Genomic DNA, 15235 nt, shown 5'->3' with positions numbered 1-15235 from the left:
CCAAACGAGACACGTCTAAAGAGGTGTCAGGGACCACCGAGGCCGTCACAGAAATACAATCAGACTAACAGCAGGAAGAGGGAAGGAGAGAAGGAAAAGGTGCGAGAACGAAGAGATTGGGGAGCGCTGGGAGTGATGGGAACCAGCCTGCCTTAGAGCAGGCTGAGTGTTTGGGCCCAGTTGGTTCTGAGCTCCGGGCTGGGGAGGTGCGCTGGCCGGGGATGGGGCTGGGGGTCTCGGAAGGGGCCCCTCCTGGTGTAGGGGTCGGTGGGGTGCTGCATGTGAGGACCCGCCCTCTTTCTTGTCTCGCTCCTCCCCTACATCCATATTCAATGAAACAACCAATGGGGGAACGAGGACCGGGACGGACCGGTCGGGGTGGGGCGGGGTCTCAGTGGACCCCACCCTAGGAGCGGTCCCGGAGGGGTCAGCGGAGAGGCAGATAGCGGATCCCGGGGCGGGGAGGAGCGGGCGGCGGACGGGGCGGGGCCAAAAGTTTCCTGCCCAACTTTCTCTGCCTCCTTCCTCCGCCCGCGCGCGCCCACGGCTGCAGTCCGGGGAGGCGGCGGCGGCGGCAGCGGCGGCTGCGGGCAGCGCGCGGGGCGCGGGGCGCGGGGCGATAGCAGTCAGGGCCGGGGCGGCTGGCAGTGGGCACAGGCTCCCCGGTGCCCGCCCCTCCGCCGGGAGGGGGGCGCGAGCGGGCGGCCGGGGAGGGGCCGGCACCGCCACGGCAAGATGAGCCTGCTGTCTGCCATCGATACGAGCGCCGCCTCGGTGTACCAGCCGGCCCAGCTCCTCAACTGGGTCTACCTGTCGCTTCAGGACACACACCAGGCTAGTGCCTTCGATGCCTTCCGGCCCGAGCCACCCGCCGGCGCCGCGCCCCCGGAGCTTTCCTTCGGCAAGGGCCGCCCGGAGCAGCTGGGTTCTCCCCTGCACTCCAGCTATCTTAACAGCGTCTTCCAGCTGCAGCGCGGAGAGGTGGGTGCCCCAAGCGCGCGCCAGCTCCGCGCCCGCTGCTTCAGGCCCCTCTTCTATCTGCTCCTCTCTTCCTGGCTTGTCCCGGGCTGGCCCCGCATTGCCCGGCTCGGCTTGGCTTGCCTTGGATCAGCTTTGCCAAACTTGCCGCCCGAAGTCCCTGGGGCGCCTGGAGCGCGTCACCTCCCGGCAGAGCAGCCCGGAGCAGCTCAGGCCTGGGCAGGGCCCTCCCGCCCCTTCTCCGAGTCCGGAGTTCTGCTCCTAGTAAGCAAGCTCAGCGATGTCTCCGGATTAGGTTCAGACTGCCGGGGTGCGGCTAGGGCGGGGAGCCCCTTCTTAGTCTTTCCTTCTCCCAACCCTATCAACTTTTCTGGCTGCCGCCAGCTGGGACGAAGGGTTGCCGAGCCTGCTCTGAACTCTTCTGGAAGGGCCTAAAAGAATTCTCCCCACCCCCGACCTCTACCGTTCTTCGGTTCTTCGCCTGGAGGGCTCCTCCGAAAGCTGTGGCTCTTCCAGGGGCTTTTGCTCCTGTTCCCACCACTTGGGAACCCCTAGATCCACCCTGCAGCTGCTCGCCCTCCCCCAGCCACATAGGAAGTGGTTTTTGAGGGCTTGACCTAGCAGACTGTTCTGTCCCCTGCCTTCCCAAGCTGGAAGGAAATGAAAGGGAAATCCTTGGGGGGGGGGGGGGGGTTGGCTGTGGCGATGGGAGAGAGGGCTCCAGCTGCCTAGTGCCTTCTCCCAAAACCTGGGATGTGTTGCAAAGGCTGCTTGTTCAATGGATCCGGTTACAAAGTCTACTGGGAAGTGCATGTCCTCAGCGAGATCAATGCACTGATGGCCATGACCTCCCAGGCCCCTTTGCAGGGTCTTATCCAGAGCCTTCCCAGAATCCATCTACCAATGATCCCCCCTCCCTACCCCCATTTACTCCAGTTTGGGAACTGCTGATACCCTCTGTGCCGCTTTCACTTGCCGCCTTGTGGTTTCCCTGTGTTAAAAGGTACACGAGGTAGAGGGACGCATACAGGGGCGGGGGCACTTTCATATTTCTTCTGACCTCGAGGTGGGCTGGGAATAAGGCCTGCATATGCTGAGATATGCTGGGTTTGCGATGTAGAGCCGGGAGGTCTCCCTTTCTGGTCTCAGGTGTGTTCAACACGGCCACGATCTACTGGAGGACCCGTGGACATGTAAAACATTGGCATGAGGTCGACACCTCCAGGCTGCCCTGTGGAACAGAAGTGGTACAGGAGGGCTGGGCCTAGTGGCAAGACTGGAAAGGTGCCTGCAGAGCCAGGGGGAAGTGCGTGTGTGCCAAGGCTCTTTATAAACCATAACACGTGCTCTCTGCCCTGAGGAATGGTCCCTGGCTGGGATCTTCCTTTCTTGTGACAATTTGTTGTCGCTTGGGGAGCTGGCTTTAGGTGACGAATGACTTTGGAGGACTGTTTGTAGAGTATTTCTTCATTGCTTGGGTCTTTTCCATTATTAATTCTCTTACCAAGCCTATGTTGAGTTCTATGCAAGGATGGGAATGAGGAGTCTGGGGCTAAGAGGGGAGTCATAGACAATACATTTGCAAAAGGAGGGTGAGTGGATGGGGTGCTGTCATGGCTCATAGTTGGTGCTCATACAGGTGTGCTCAAGGGAGGGTCTTTCATCTAGGGAGAAGCTGACCATGACCCAGAGGTCCAGCAGGGTCCCTAACAAGTCTTTACTGGACTCCCTTTGCTCCAACCCTGGCATCACCTTATTCCTCACACGTGCTGTCTGCTATGTTGCCCATCAATCTGTGATCCTCTTTGAAAACTTCAAGCCTCCAGGATCCCAGCTGTGGCTCAGATGCCAGGCCTGTCTCCTACCACTTCATTGCTGTGTTCCTCAGTTTCCCCCAACAAGGGACCCAGGGTGGGAGGAGCTGGAGCAATGGGTGGGGAAAAATCCTCTTGTGATCTGACTCTAGGGAGCTCCCATGTCTCTGGGTCTCAGCTTTCCAGCTGAGCAGATTTAATCTCTGCTGTCACCCAAGGTGGTATGTTAGAGGTTGAAGGCATATATGAACAAGAAAATATCTGCCAAGATGCAGCCTGGGCCAGGGAGATCAGAGGACTTTTCACACTTAAACGCCCATGGTTTCCTTGGAGGGCTGGAGAGCTGTGCCTACCGACTTCCAGAACGCTCACCTCTCAACCCTTTACCACTTAAACCCCATTAAAACCCCAGCTGTGTTCTTGAGTGTGGCTCCTTCCTGAGGCCAGAGCTTAGTTGACGACCTGATATGGCTGAGAGGGTGAGAAATCCTTCCTGCCCCAGTCAATGCCACCACCCAGGGGCCGGGTGCAAAGGTAGCAAGTTCTGTGTCACAAGAGGAAACTTTAGGAAGGGACCCAGGGTCCACAAGCATTGCCATTCTGTTCGAGGCCTGGCAGGCCCAGTGGCAGTGCCTGTGGATGTGACTTGCATGCTGACCGCTGACCATAGCCCGTCTGCACCGGTCCCTGTGCCAAGAGCCCACCCCCTCCTGAACCGCCCCCAGGCTGCTCCCTCCACAATAGCAAAACACCATGAATGCAGCTGGCATTGGGGGAGGTGAGGACACGGGGCCACAGAAGCTTATTGTGCCCCTGGAACCTCGGCCCCGCGAGCTGAAGATAAGCCAAGGCTTCTGAGTGGCCCTCTGGCCCTGGGAGCAGAGAGGAAGGTGGGAGAGTTTACACCCCAGGGCAGGACAAGCTCCAGAAGGTGGCCTTCAGGTGAACACGGACACTTTGTAGTGTCTTAAAATACTCTGGCTTCTGAAATGAGGTGGCCTGGTAAACCCGACTTTCAGAAACGACACCTGTGGCACAGCTGGATGTCTTCAGAGGCAGATATCTTGGCTGAGCCCCTCCAGGTGCTGTAGAAGGAGGTGGGGCTTCGGAGTGTGTGGGGCGGGTGGACGCATGGATCTTCCTTGCCGAATTCTGTTTGGAATTTAAATTCCCAGCAGGCAGCCACCGCGAATTCCACTTCTGGAAAAGTAGAGTTAAGCATTACCTCTTGGATTCTTAGAGCGGTTCTCAGAGCTGGGCCTGGCAGTCTTTGTATCCCACTCCTACCACACCAGGGAAACGAGACTGCCCCATGTCATTGAACTCAGACTCTCAGAACACATTTTCTCTTTTCTCTGAGAATAGGTGTAGCCGGGAAGTGTGGGCCCCACTGTCTAATGTCCGCCCCTTCTTTGTGTGTGTGGAGAACTGAGGGCTCAAACAGGCTGGAAAGCACAGCATAAGTACTGTCCTTAAGCTCACACAGAGCCCGCTAGCATGGTCAAGGCTCAGAGAGGTCCTGTAATCCAAAATGTGTTACCAGTTCTTCACACCAACATTTCCTGTAGTTAATTCAACCAGAGAATAGTTTTGGCTCAGGATACTTGCAGTGTTCTTCCAACCATCTCCAGGTCCAGGGATGTTCCACTGAGACAGACATGCAGTTCCATGGACTTAGCTCTTCGTCTCCTGGGCTGCATAGCTCTGAACTTCAGGAATGTTTTCTTGGTGTCATAAAGTGGGGGAGATTGCGGGGTCCGCCTTTCTACGGTGCTGCAGGCCCTGTTCTTTGCCACTGTGGCAATTGCAATTTGTCAACGGTACCAAGGGTCTTCAACCCTTCAGCACAGAGATGGCGACGAGAGCATAGGAGAAAAACTATAGGGTTTCGTATAAGGTTCCAGATGGAGGAGGTGTCTCATATTATATTTCTAACATGGGAGGACTGCCATGCGTTCAAAGCCGTCCTGGGCTAGAATAAAGCCCTGCCTCAAAAAATCAAAATAGAGCTGGTGAGGGGGATGGGTGGTTAAAAGGTTCCGACCCCAAGCCTGACTAGCTGAGTTTAATCCCTGGGTCACACATGGTAGAAGGAAGGAACAAACTCCTTCAAGTTGTTCTCTGACCTCTGCATGCATGCTGTGGTGTGTGCCTACAAACACCCACACAAATAAATAATCATTAATTGCAAACATTAAAAACAAGCAAACAAAAGCCTCCAGCCTGGACAATGGTAAGGAGTTTGGGTGAACCAGCACCTGTGCCTACAGCTGGGGTCTGGAGGCTCCCCAGTGTGGACATGTGAAGCAAAGTCACTCTCCTCCTAGCAGGGGGCAAACTTGACTCCCGCAGTCTTTGTGGTCTGGTTGAGATAGGAGGCAGGCAGCCCAAACCTCAGAGGAATATCCCAGAGGTATGACTAGGGAAGGGTCCCCAAATATCTGACTCCTCCCCTTGGGATGCTGAATGGTAACTCAGGCAAGGAGGCTGCCACTTGGTAGGCCTGGATCGCCTCTGTGAAGCTAAGTGGACTGCATAGGTCTGGGCTCAGAGGGAGGCTACACCTTGGGCCGTATAAATCAGGTGGAGGGAGGGCAGGGGCTTCAGTAATAAATTATTAGTGGCAGCAAAAATCCAAGGTGGTGTAAACGGGGACTAGTAAGCAGCGAGCAAACGAGTTTTGTTTTCTGAGACAGGGCCTCACCCTAGCCCAGGCTAGCCCAGGTCAATTCTTGTGCTTTAGTCTCCCGAGTGCTTGGAATACAGGAGTGAGCTACCACCTCCAGTGGGATCTTGAACAGCAAAGCCCTAGAATGTAGTTCCTTGTCACTTCCATTGTATAGAGAGCAAAGCAGAGGCCTGGAGGACTCTGAAGTCATCGTCAGAGCTAGATCTAAATGCTGCATCTCAGCCTCCAGCTATCTCTGTAGGCTGTGTTATAGCTGGTCTCCAAGCTAGCTCCTAACTGTACCTTCCTCATGGCCCTGTGCAGGCCAAGCACCTAGGACTTCCTAACAAACCACAGCGCTGCTCATGTTTTGTCTGGGTCCAAATCTTTTTTCTTTTTCTTTTTCTTTTCTTTTGTCTTTTTGAGACAGAGTCTCATGTAGACCATGTTGCTCTCACACCTGCTGTGTAGCTGCAGATGACCTCGGCGTTCTGATCTCCCTGCCTCCACGGTACTGGGATTACAAGGGTATGCCAGCATGTCTGGTTTAGGTGGTGCTCGTGAACAAATCCAGGCTTCCTGCATGCTAGGCAAGCACCCCAACCAACAGCCACACCCTGAGCCCTGGATCCCAACCCTTTTGAAGAGTCCTGGGTACTTGGTTTGGTACTAGGTTTCCCAATATGTTCCTTCTCTAATTGGCCTGGTTTGGGAGACAGGAGAAAAACCATGTTTTCCTATTTTATTATCATGTTCCTGCCTGGGGCAGTGGCTCTGTTGTCCAGAGGAAGAAGTTACATTCAGAGACCTAGGGACAGAACCAGGCATGTGCCATTGGATCTGTGCCCTAACCCGGGCGGGGGGGGGGGAACCAGCGGGGGGCGGGGACACAGACAGAGAGAGAATGTATCCTCCATGACTCAGTCCCCATTTGGCTACGCTGGCTAACTTGTAATTTCTCTAAGCACCCAGCAGTCTTATGTGTCCAACCCTTTATACTTGCTGTTGATTCTACCTATGATATTTCCAGCCCTGTCCCAGTGATAGATTCCACAGTGTTTCCTCATGATACAAATGGATGCCTCCCCTGAGAGGCCTGGGTGGCTGCCCTAGGGAGCAGTTCTGCCTCTAGCTGCTACGACATGTGCTGTGGCAGCCAAGGTGTGATACTCTAGGGCAGGCAACAGGCTCGGCAGCTAGGCCGCCTTGTACTATGCAGTGGCGGTGTCTCTCTATTGCTCTGCTGTCAGCCTCAGGGCTAGGAATCCTGCCTCTCTCAGCTTAACATGATCTCAGTTGCTTGGGCCACACTGGATGCTCAGCTCATTCCACTAGGTGGGTGGGGGTAGGGCAGATGCCTTGAAACGTGCTGTCTTTTGTCTTCAGGCCTGTGATGAAGCCAATGGCCTCCCTTGTCTCAGCCCCCTGTGTCATCTCCAGAAACGAGTGTTTGTTGGTGGCTAGGTTAATTGCAGTGAGCTGACTTGGGACATGGTGGAGCCCTATCCCTAGCCATGTCCTGATAGTGGCTTAAACGTGCAGATGGTCCTTACCTTGTTTGGTCGTGAGCCTCTTTGAGAATACAAAAGCATCTGGAGTCCTGGTGTGAGCCAAGTTCATATGGCCCAAGCTCACGTCTGCCCATGATTTCACAGTTCATGGACACCTCATTTCACAGTAGATCCCAGCCCCAGGCCTCTGCTATCGAGGACATGGCCTCAGTCATACCCTGAACTGGCTAATGCTACCATCCTGTCCAGTCCTTGGTTTTTCAGGTTCACGTTTTCTGCTTTTGCTTGGCAAGTGTGCTTCGCAAGTGTGAGACACAGGGTCCCAGTGCTCTTGTGCTAGCTGGGAAGCAGTCAAGGAGCCATGACCCACGAGCACCGTAAAGTCAGTGGTGACCCTCGGTTGGGGCCAAGAAATTGAGGTGGGGATAAAGTCTTCCCTTATCCCTAGGTCTCCTAGGTTCTGTCCAACATCCAGTGTCTACTGCTCCACGCCGTGGTCTCCATTTCTCTCTGCCCAGTTCCTTCATCTAAAAGGACTAGACATGGCCATTAGTTTAGAATCTTTTACTGAGCACCAGCTGCGTGGGGAGGAAGAACTGCTTTACATGTGTCTGTACTAGCAAAGGATCATGATCAGTCTTGGCCAGTTCATATGTCCCTGGCCTTGGAAAGAAGAACATGGTCAGAGTAAGTGTGGCAGGGAACCCCTCAGTTACAATGTTTCATTTTCCTGAGACCCATTTCTCACCTGTGCATACTGTCTCCTACACCCCAACCCAGAACACACCCACTTATCTGCGTGTAGAGGGTGAAGACGTGCACCATGCTGGGTGGGCTAGGGACAGAAGTGCAGATCTCTTGGAAGCAGGGGGACAGCCATTGGTGATGTGGATGGCTCCTTACTGCAATGTGTATGTGTGTGCTGGGCGCAGAGGCCAGGGTTTGGGTGGCTTTAGGGGATAAGAAGATGCCTGACCGATGAAAGAAACCCCATAGAACTGGGAGCTAGAACCTTCCTCTGAGGCTCCTTCCCCTGAGCCTGCCTTGGCTTAGAGAACAGGACATAGAACATCTATGTCTGCCTGATCTCGCTTGGGTACTCTGCCTATGGCCTGAACACTACCTTCACCATTGGCCTTACCCATGACTCTGTCTTTTCTGAAAGAGGCTGTGTCTCACTTCCACCTGCTGCCCTTCTGCTCCTGCCTGAACAATCTCTGTGGCTCAGACTTCCACTCTCTCTGGGCACTCTCAGAAGTGTCTAACTACTGGCACAGCATCTGCCTGTTCCTCCTTTGTCTGTGGTTCCCTCTGATAGCCCTGCAGGAGAGTCCAGCTGGGCAGGATTCTCTGGGGAGGGTGGGCTAAAGGGGACTCCATGCCTCTGTCCTCCACAGTCCACAGAAGAACTGCTGTCTCCAGATTCCAATCCCTTTCCAGGGTCCAGAGAAGCTGGAGTCACATCTTATTCAGTACCATGGGGCTATACATATGATGTGACACCTGACATTGTCCTCTGGAGCCAGGCCTGAGAGGATGTGTGTGGATGAGATATATAACTGGCCAACACATTTTGACTGCGTTGCCTTGGGCAGATTGCTAAGTCTCTTTGAGTCTCAGTTTCCAGCTCTACAAGAATGAGATCAGTGCTCAGATAAATAGCGTCTTAGCAGTCAAGGGGAACTCAGAAAAGGAAAAGATTCTATAGAAAATACCAGAGCAACTAGCGGTCAGAACAAACCAGTCTTCTCATATACTTTTTCCTGTCTGCTCATCAAGAACTTTGGAGAAGGTTCTGGCAATGACCCTGAGTCTGATGCTGTGTCTTCTCACATATGATGGAAGGATTCCATACTTCCTACCAGCGTCTGGGGTCACTGACCCAGGCTGATGATGTAATCCAGTGGCTTGCATCCATCACGTAGTGGGGCTGCCCTCCCTTGGACAGAGCAGGGCCTTTGGAAGGCAGGCATCTGTGCTCTTCTTGCTGGCCCTGCAGCACAGTGAACGGCTCGTGGCTTCATATGCCAGCACCTGGGCAGCTTTCAGAATCTGAGTGTCTGAACCCGGCAATGCTGCGCTGCAGGGACAGTTAAGTTTGCCCCCTCCCTTCTGTTCCAAGAGTTCCCAACCCTTCTCTGCTCAGTCCCTACAAGTCAGAAAAACAGCTGGGACTTGCCTTTCACCTCTGTGGCCGGAGTTCAAATGGGGCTTTGCAGAGGAAATGGCTTTCTGACCTTTCCAGCCTGCTCTGACCAGGCAAGTTGGACCCTTGGCTCTCTGTTCCAACTGGTTCTGAGTCCCCGAAGCCCTCAGAACATTGGTTTCTCTCCTAATAGGACAGGAATGTGGTTGAATCAACTGACTTCTCTTTGGACTCTTAGTTCTGGGTGATGTTTGTCTTGGGCTGGGCCTCGACAGAAAGCTGTGGCAGTTATATAAACAGGCTGGGGGACAGTGGGGACCAGGATTCTGGGAGGGGGGCTTTTGTCCTACTCTGTCCATGGATCTACTAGGGAAGGTATATCTGTGAACCTTGGTGGCATCAGAGAGTATTGAGCTGACATGGAGGGGGTGTCTTCCTCAGATGCCTTTGGCTGTTTAGAGATGCCTGAGGGGCTGTTGTGAGCCTGGGAGTGTGGCCACAAGGCCCAGGAGAGGATTCTTTAGGGTGTAATTAGTGTAGTTTTGGCATCCACCAAACTTCCCCTTCCTCTTAAAACAGTATTGAAGGCTGTGGTCTAGTTTAAGTCCTATCCAGCAAAAATGAAAGAAAGGAAAAGGGGGGAGTCAAAGAAGAGGGTTGTTATTTTGTGAAATTGCATTTCCCAGCCGTGAGCATGAGTCACAGGGTTCGGAGCTTTAGATTTCTTGTTTGGATAAACTTTTCACCAAGAGGCTGGGGCTATGTTGCCCTCACTCAGGCCAGTTTGAGATGATGAAGCCAGTAGCCTCCTGGCACGAGGCAAGGTCTCCCAGTCAAGATATAGAGTGACTTGGGAGTTGGTACTTTGAGACCAGTGAACTGGCGGCTGCTGCCCAAATTTTCCAGGGGGCAAAGCAGACTCAGGTCAGGAATTACTGTCTAGTGGATTCAGAGTGAAGGAGTCTGGAGGTGGGTGGCAGCAGCGGCTGTGTCTTTGGTGAGGATATGCTCAGCACCACAGAACTGTACGCTCTAAAATCGTTAAAATGGTAACGGTCACAATGGAGATTTGATCACACACCAAAATATGCCCTTGGTCCCAAGCCACTGCTGTGGTGACTCTGAGGTGGAGCCCAGAAAACTGTTTTTGTTACTAGTTTCCAGGTCATTCAATACAAGTTTGGAACACTCATTTCATCTGTGAAGTAGGAGCAGTGACTCACAGGGCTATGATGAGAAGCAGCTATCTCAGTAAGTATACTTTTCTTAGGGCTTGGCCTGTTACCGTGGCCACCTGTCTCATTTCCACCAAAGCTGTCCCCTTGTACTTCAGAAAGTGACCCTGTAGGCTCTCCGCTTCCAGGGTGAGGGTCACTGCCTCTCAGGAAGCCGCTCCATTCTGGGCTTGCCCAAGAGCTAAAGAGCTGGCCCAGGGACGGAGCTGGAGCGCACTATCTTGGGTTTCACATTGCACCGGGAGGCTAAGGATCCATGTGGTCCCCTCACTGCAGGAAAGCTGTGTGCTAGCCCTGGGCAACTCTAGCTGTGGCATCTTTTGTGTTTTTCCATGGCCACACTCTGGTCAAAATAATGCAAGAGGGAGTAGAGAAAGAAAGGTCCAGCTCAGGTGTCCCAGGTACTGGAAGATGAGGGCTGGATCCTCCAGGAGTTGAGTGACTAGCTTCTGAAGACAGAAACGTTAGATTAAAAGCTACTGTTACTGGAGTTGGGCAGAGTGTACCTGATGTCCTAGACTATTGTCAGTTCTCTTCTCTCCCTTTCCCACACTGAAGAGGCAGAGGATTGTCCATGCTCTAGGCCCCTGCCAGGCCCCTCCTTTGCAAGGGCGTCTGAACTCTTGGCTCCAGGAACCTTGTTTCTCTATCAGCTTACGGACTCCTGGAAGCAAGGTCTCATCTCCCCATCAGCCCCGTGCCAGAGCTCATCCCTGCCATTTACAGCATCTGCAGCGCCCTCAGAGGACTCTAGCCACTTATTGACTTTCCCAGGGAAGCTGCTGCTTTCTAGCCTTGGCCCTTCACTAGGAAAGGGGAGCCCTTGGCCAGTCCTTGCCAGCCCCACCACAGGCCCCACCTTCACTAAATTCTAGTGGGCCATGCCACCCGGAGCCTGTGATGTCTATAAATAGAGGCTGTATACACGAGCAGGGCCTGAGCTGTTCTGCCTGGGAGCTCAACGGGGTGTCTGGTTCCCGTCATGTGGAGATGGGAGAGGTAGCCGCTTCCCTCTCCGGGCTTTCAGAGAGGTGGCTCAGGCAAGCTGGGCTCTTCTGGGCATTGGCCTCCAGGTCTGCAAAATGGTAGCCACACTGCAAGCTCCCACGTCTCTTTCTTGTTGATGGGAAATGAAGTCAACAGAGGCATGTCTGAAGTCCCTCTATACCTGACAAATGGCTTCCTTTGATGCCATCTGTAACAGTCACTTTTCTTGTTTCTGTGAGAAAACACCAGGCAAAAGCAGCTTAAGGGGGTAAGGCTGTACATTAGCTCACAGTCAGAGGACACAGTCCATCATGACAGGGAGGTTGTGCCATCAGGAGCTGGGGCCGATGGTCACATGTGTGCACAATTGGGAAAGGGGGTGGATGAATGCTACTGTGAACCTGATTTGCCTTTTGACTGGGTCCAGGGCCCCAGCCCACGGAATGGTGCCTCTCGAATCTAGGGTGGCTTCTCCCAAATCATTTAACCCAATCTGGAAATTCTTTCACGGACACGATTTATCTCCTCAGTGATTCTAGAGCCTGTCAGGTTGGCAGTATTAACCTCCACATCTGGAGCAGTGTGTCAAACGCTGATTGTAACAACACTCGCAGCTGTTAAGATCATCACCATGTACCCAGGAGTCCTGGGGCCCCACACGTGACAAAGTATGGGCTCGTGACCTTACTTTACCCTCATGGAAGCTTTAGGAGGTCGCTTTTATGTGCCCACATTATAGGCAGGGCCCCTGAGTCCAAACTCACAAACAGAGTTAAGGTTTGAACTTAGGCTTTGGGGCTGGTTGGAAGTTCCCTGTGAATCGATGTGGGGAGACTGAAAGCCTTCTTTGCCGTAGCCCCGAATAGCCTCTGTCTGTTCCCACAGGCGCTGAGCAGCAGTGTGTACAGGAATGCTTCACCCTATGGCTCCCTCAACAACATCGCCGATGGCCTCAGCTCCCTCACCGAGCATTTCTCAGACCTGACGCTCACCTCTGAAGCCCGCAAGCCCAGCAAGCGGCCTCCTCCGAACTACCTATGCCACCTGTGTTTCAACAAAGGACACTACATTAAGGATTGCCCTCAGGTAAGGCAGTTCAGCCCAACGGGGCTCTCCAAGCTTCCTCCCTGGCTGGGTCTGTGGTAGGTGGGGACATGGTCTCCCTGGGCCTTCTGTTTCCCTGGTACTGTTTAGTGAGACTGTCTGGGGTGGAGGAGCACAGACAACACTTGGGCTCATCATGCTTGCTCAGCAATCTGCATGGGCTATTCTGGATCCAAACCAGGTCCCCATGTGAGGCTTTGGTCCTTTGGGTCCCACAAGTGGTTCCTGCAGGGTGAGTCCCATTATAGTGGGACAGGAGGCAGCCAGCAGCTTCTTCATAACTCTCTGGAGGCCCCATCTGCTCATACTCACCAGGAAGGAATGTGGGCTCCTGGCCAGGAATCCAGATGTGCGCCCCCTCCCTCAGAGCCACCCCTGCCTCCTCTGCCTAGAGCTAAAATGGATGAGGGTCCTGGCCTACTTGTGCTCCAGGATAGGTCAGGGTAAAGGCATCAGGTGCCAAGAGGCCCAGCATCCCTCTCAGGGTACAGGACTGGGAGATGGAGGGTGCTGGGGGCAGCTGCATTCTTTTCCCTGTGCTTTGCTCCGATGAAGCAAGACATTTGCAGCTGACCCCTCTCTGCATGACAGACTCCCTGAAAGGTACAGGGTCCTGGGGAAGAGAAGAGAGCAGCCATCTTTTTCAGTGCAGTTATCAGTGATCTTTTTCCCCTCCTGTTCTTTTCCACATTTTACAATTTTTTTTTAATAATGCAGAGCTGGATTTATTTTATATATGTAATGGAAATGGAATCCCATCAATTCTGAAAAGCCATGCAGTATTACCCTCCAGATGCTGGAAACCAGAGTGGAGCTGGGTGGGGAGCCAGGCTGGGCTTTTCACTCATTGCATCCTAGGCATTTCTCAGGCAGGGCTGTGCCAGGCTTTGGGCCCTTGATGCTTCAGGTCTAGCCCTGACACAGCTCTGTTAACAGTTCCAGGGAACTTGTTAGAAAAGCAGAACCGTGGGCCCACCCTAGACCTACCCTAGACTCCATGGTGACAAGTGTGACTCCACTACTGGAGCCCTACAAGGTGGGAGCTCAGTACTGATGGTGTCCCCACCCCACCCCATCTTTCCATGGGGGCAGTGAGCAAGAAGCCCTTGGAATCATGTGACTTCTCTGAAGGCTGAGCCCACTCCTCCCCCAGGGCTCTCTGATTGGGCAAGAGATAAGGACTCAAAGTCTGTGCATGGCCCTAACTGTCCAACCATTCCCAGCTAAGTGCTCCCACATACAGCCATTCAGGACACCTTAAGAACCACCCACCCACAGGCAGCTTGGGAAATGGGAAAGCAAGACCTTCTGTGCCAAATATCCTCTAACAGCCTTTCATGTAATGCTGGTGACTGCCTGTGTGCCAGGCTCACATGCGCCTCTTTCTGGGAAGCTGAGATGAGTACTTTGAGCAAGGAAGGAACTCAAACAGAAGTTGAGCTGTTTAGGGGAAGAGCCAGGCTTTTAACTCAGGAAGGTAAGAATCTTCTGAACAGTGGAGTAGAGGCTCTGTCAATAGTGCTGGGCATAGCACTGACAATGGCTTTCCTTTACACTGATCTTAGTTCTACTGCTGATGGGGGAGGAGGGTGCAATTGGCAGTGGGACAAATGAACCTCTGACAGCTATAGAGCTGAATAATACACAGAATTGATACTGGGTCCCTCCCATCAGCACCTTTCCCCCTACTCCCGCCAGCTGAGACCAGTGCTCTGTGCAGCCTAGATGAGCTACAGCTGTCTCCCCTGGTCCATTCCCAAACCTAGTGATACTGGGACTCCCAGAGGCCCAGGGGTCTCCCTGCCTACCTCAGTGATGAAGGAAGAGTTGGGATAAGGCAAAGGAGGACCCTAACTAGCACATGGGTGCAGTGATGCAAGGCAGGAAAAGGACCTGGCAGGGCCTGGCACAATGGAAATGCAGGTTACAGGCTGCCTGACATTACTGGCTTCCCTTGAACACCACCATGAAGAGAGCACACCCTGTACCCCGCTGGTTGCTGGGTGGCGGGGATTTGGGTGGGCTGGAATTTAGTTGGATGCTATCTGCCCTCCACTGACCACAAGCAGCTGCTGGGCCACATTCCTCTCTGTACCCTCACCATCTGACTCCTGAACCAGCTGAGGTGCTTATCCTATCCGGTGTTGAGCACAAGTCTTCCCAAAGAGAGGGAAGGGGAGACCGAACTTTCATAAACCAACGTTTTAAATGAAACTTTATCCAGCAGGTCAAAGATAAGTAATATGTAAGTGGGATTTGATGACTCAGCCCTGCACTGGGGAGTCCGAGACAGGAAGCTCTCTATGGCTCATCAGTGTCGTATCATGGATCATCGTTTTCTTTTTAAGGCTGAGTAGCATCCCACTGATTTGATATGCCTTTATCACTCCTCACTGGGCAGCTAGGCTGCGTCCAGCCACTGCCTGGAAATCCTTGACTTCGATTTTTCCACTCTGAACTTAATTGTTCCCTTCTGTGGTGTTCCTCAGTTTATCTTTATTTTTGTTTCTCAGTGTGGAGGCTAAGGTTGGGTTACTGACCGTATGCCCTCTCATTGTTATAATTTATTTGTTTTTGTTATGAGACATTCTCTCCCTGTAGTCCAGGTTGGCTCGAACTTGTGATCATCCTGCCTCAGCCATCCATGTACTGAGTTACAGGTATATAGCACAATACTTGGCCAAATCTTCATTTTTGTTTTGGTTTTGTTTGGTTCTTTTCTTTTCTTTTCTTTTCTTTTCTTTTCTTTTCTTTTCTTTTCTTTTCTTTTCTTTTCTTTTCTTTTCTTTTCT

At 53.0% G+C, this 15235-nt stretch overlaps 1 protein-coding gene across 1 annotated transcript in view; it reads left to right on the top strand.

Moving 5' to 3' along the window:
- Positions 1-586: 586 nt before the first annotated feature.
- Zcchc24 (zinc finger CCHC-type containing 24) overlaps positions 587-15235 on the top strand; it is a 51043-nt gene continuing 36394 nt past the window's right edge. Inside the window, exons 1-2 of the mRNA XM_055612317.1 lie at positions 587-981; positions 12225-12425. Of these exons, the coding sequence (XP_055468292.1) occupies positions 736-981; positions 12225-12425 (447 nt within the window). The 5' untranslated portion in view covers positions 587-735. The remainder of the gene's footprint in view (positions 982-12224; positions 12426-15235) is intronic.

Source organism: Psammomys obesus, unplaced genomic scaffold, assembly GCF_907164565.1.
Source record: "Psammomys obesus unplaced genomic scaffold, mPsaObe1.curated_primary_1811, whole genome shotgun sequence".
Taxonomy (NCBI): Eukaryota; Metazoa; Chordata; class Mammalia; order Rodentia; family Muridae; genus Psammomys; species Psammomys obesus.
This window is presented reverse-complemented; position numbering and strand designations above follow the sequence as displayed.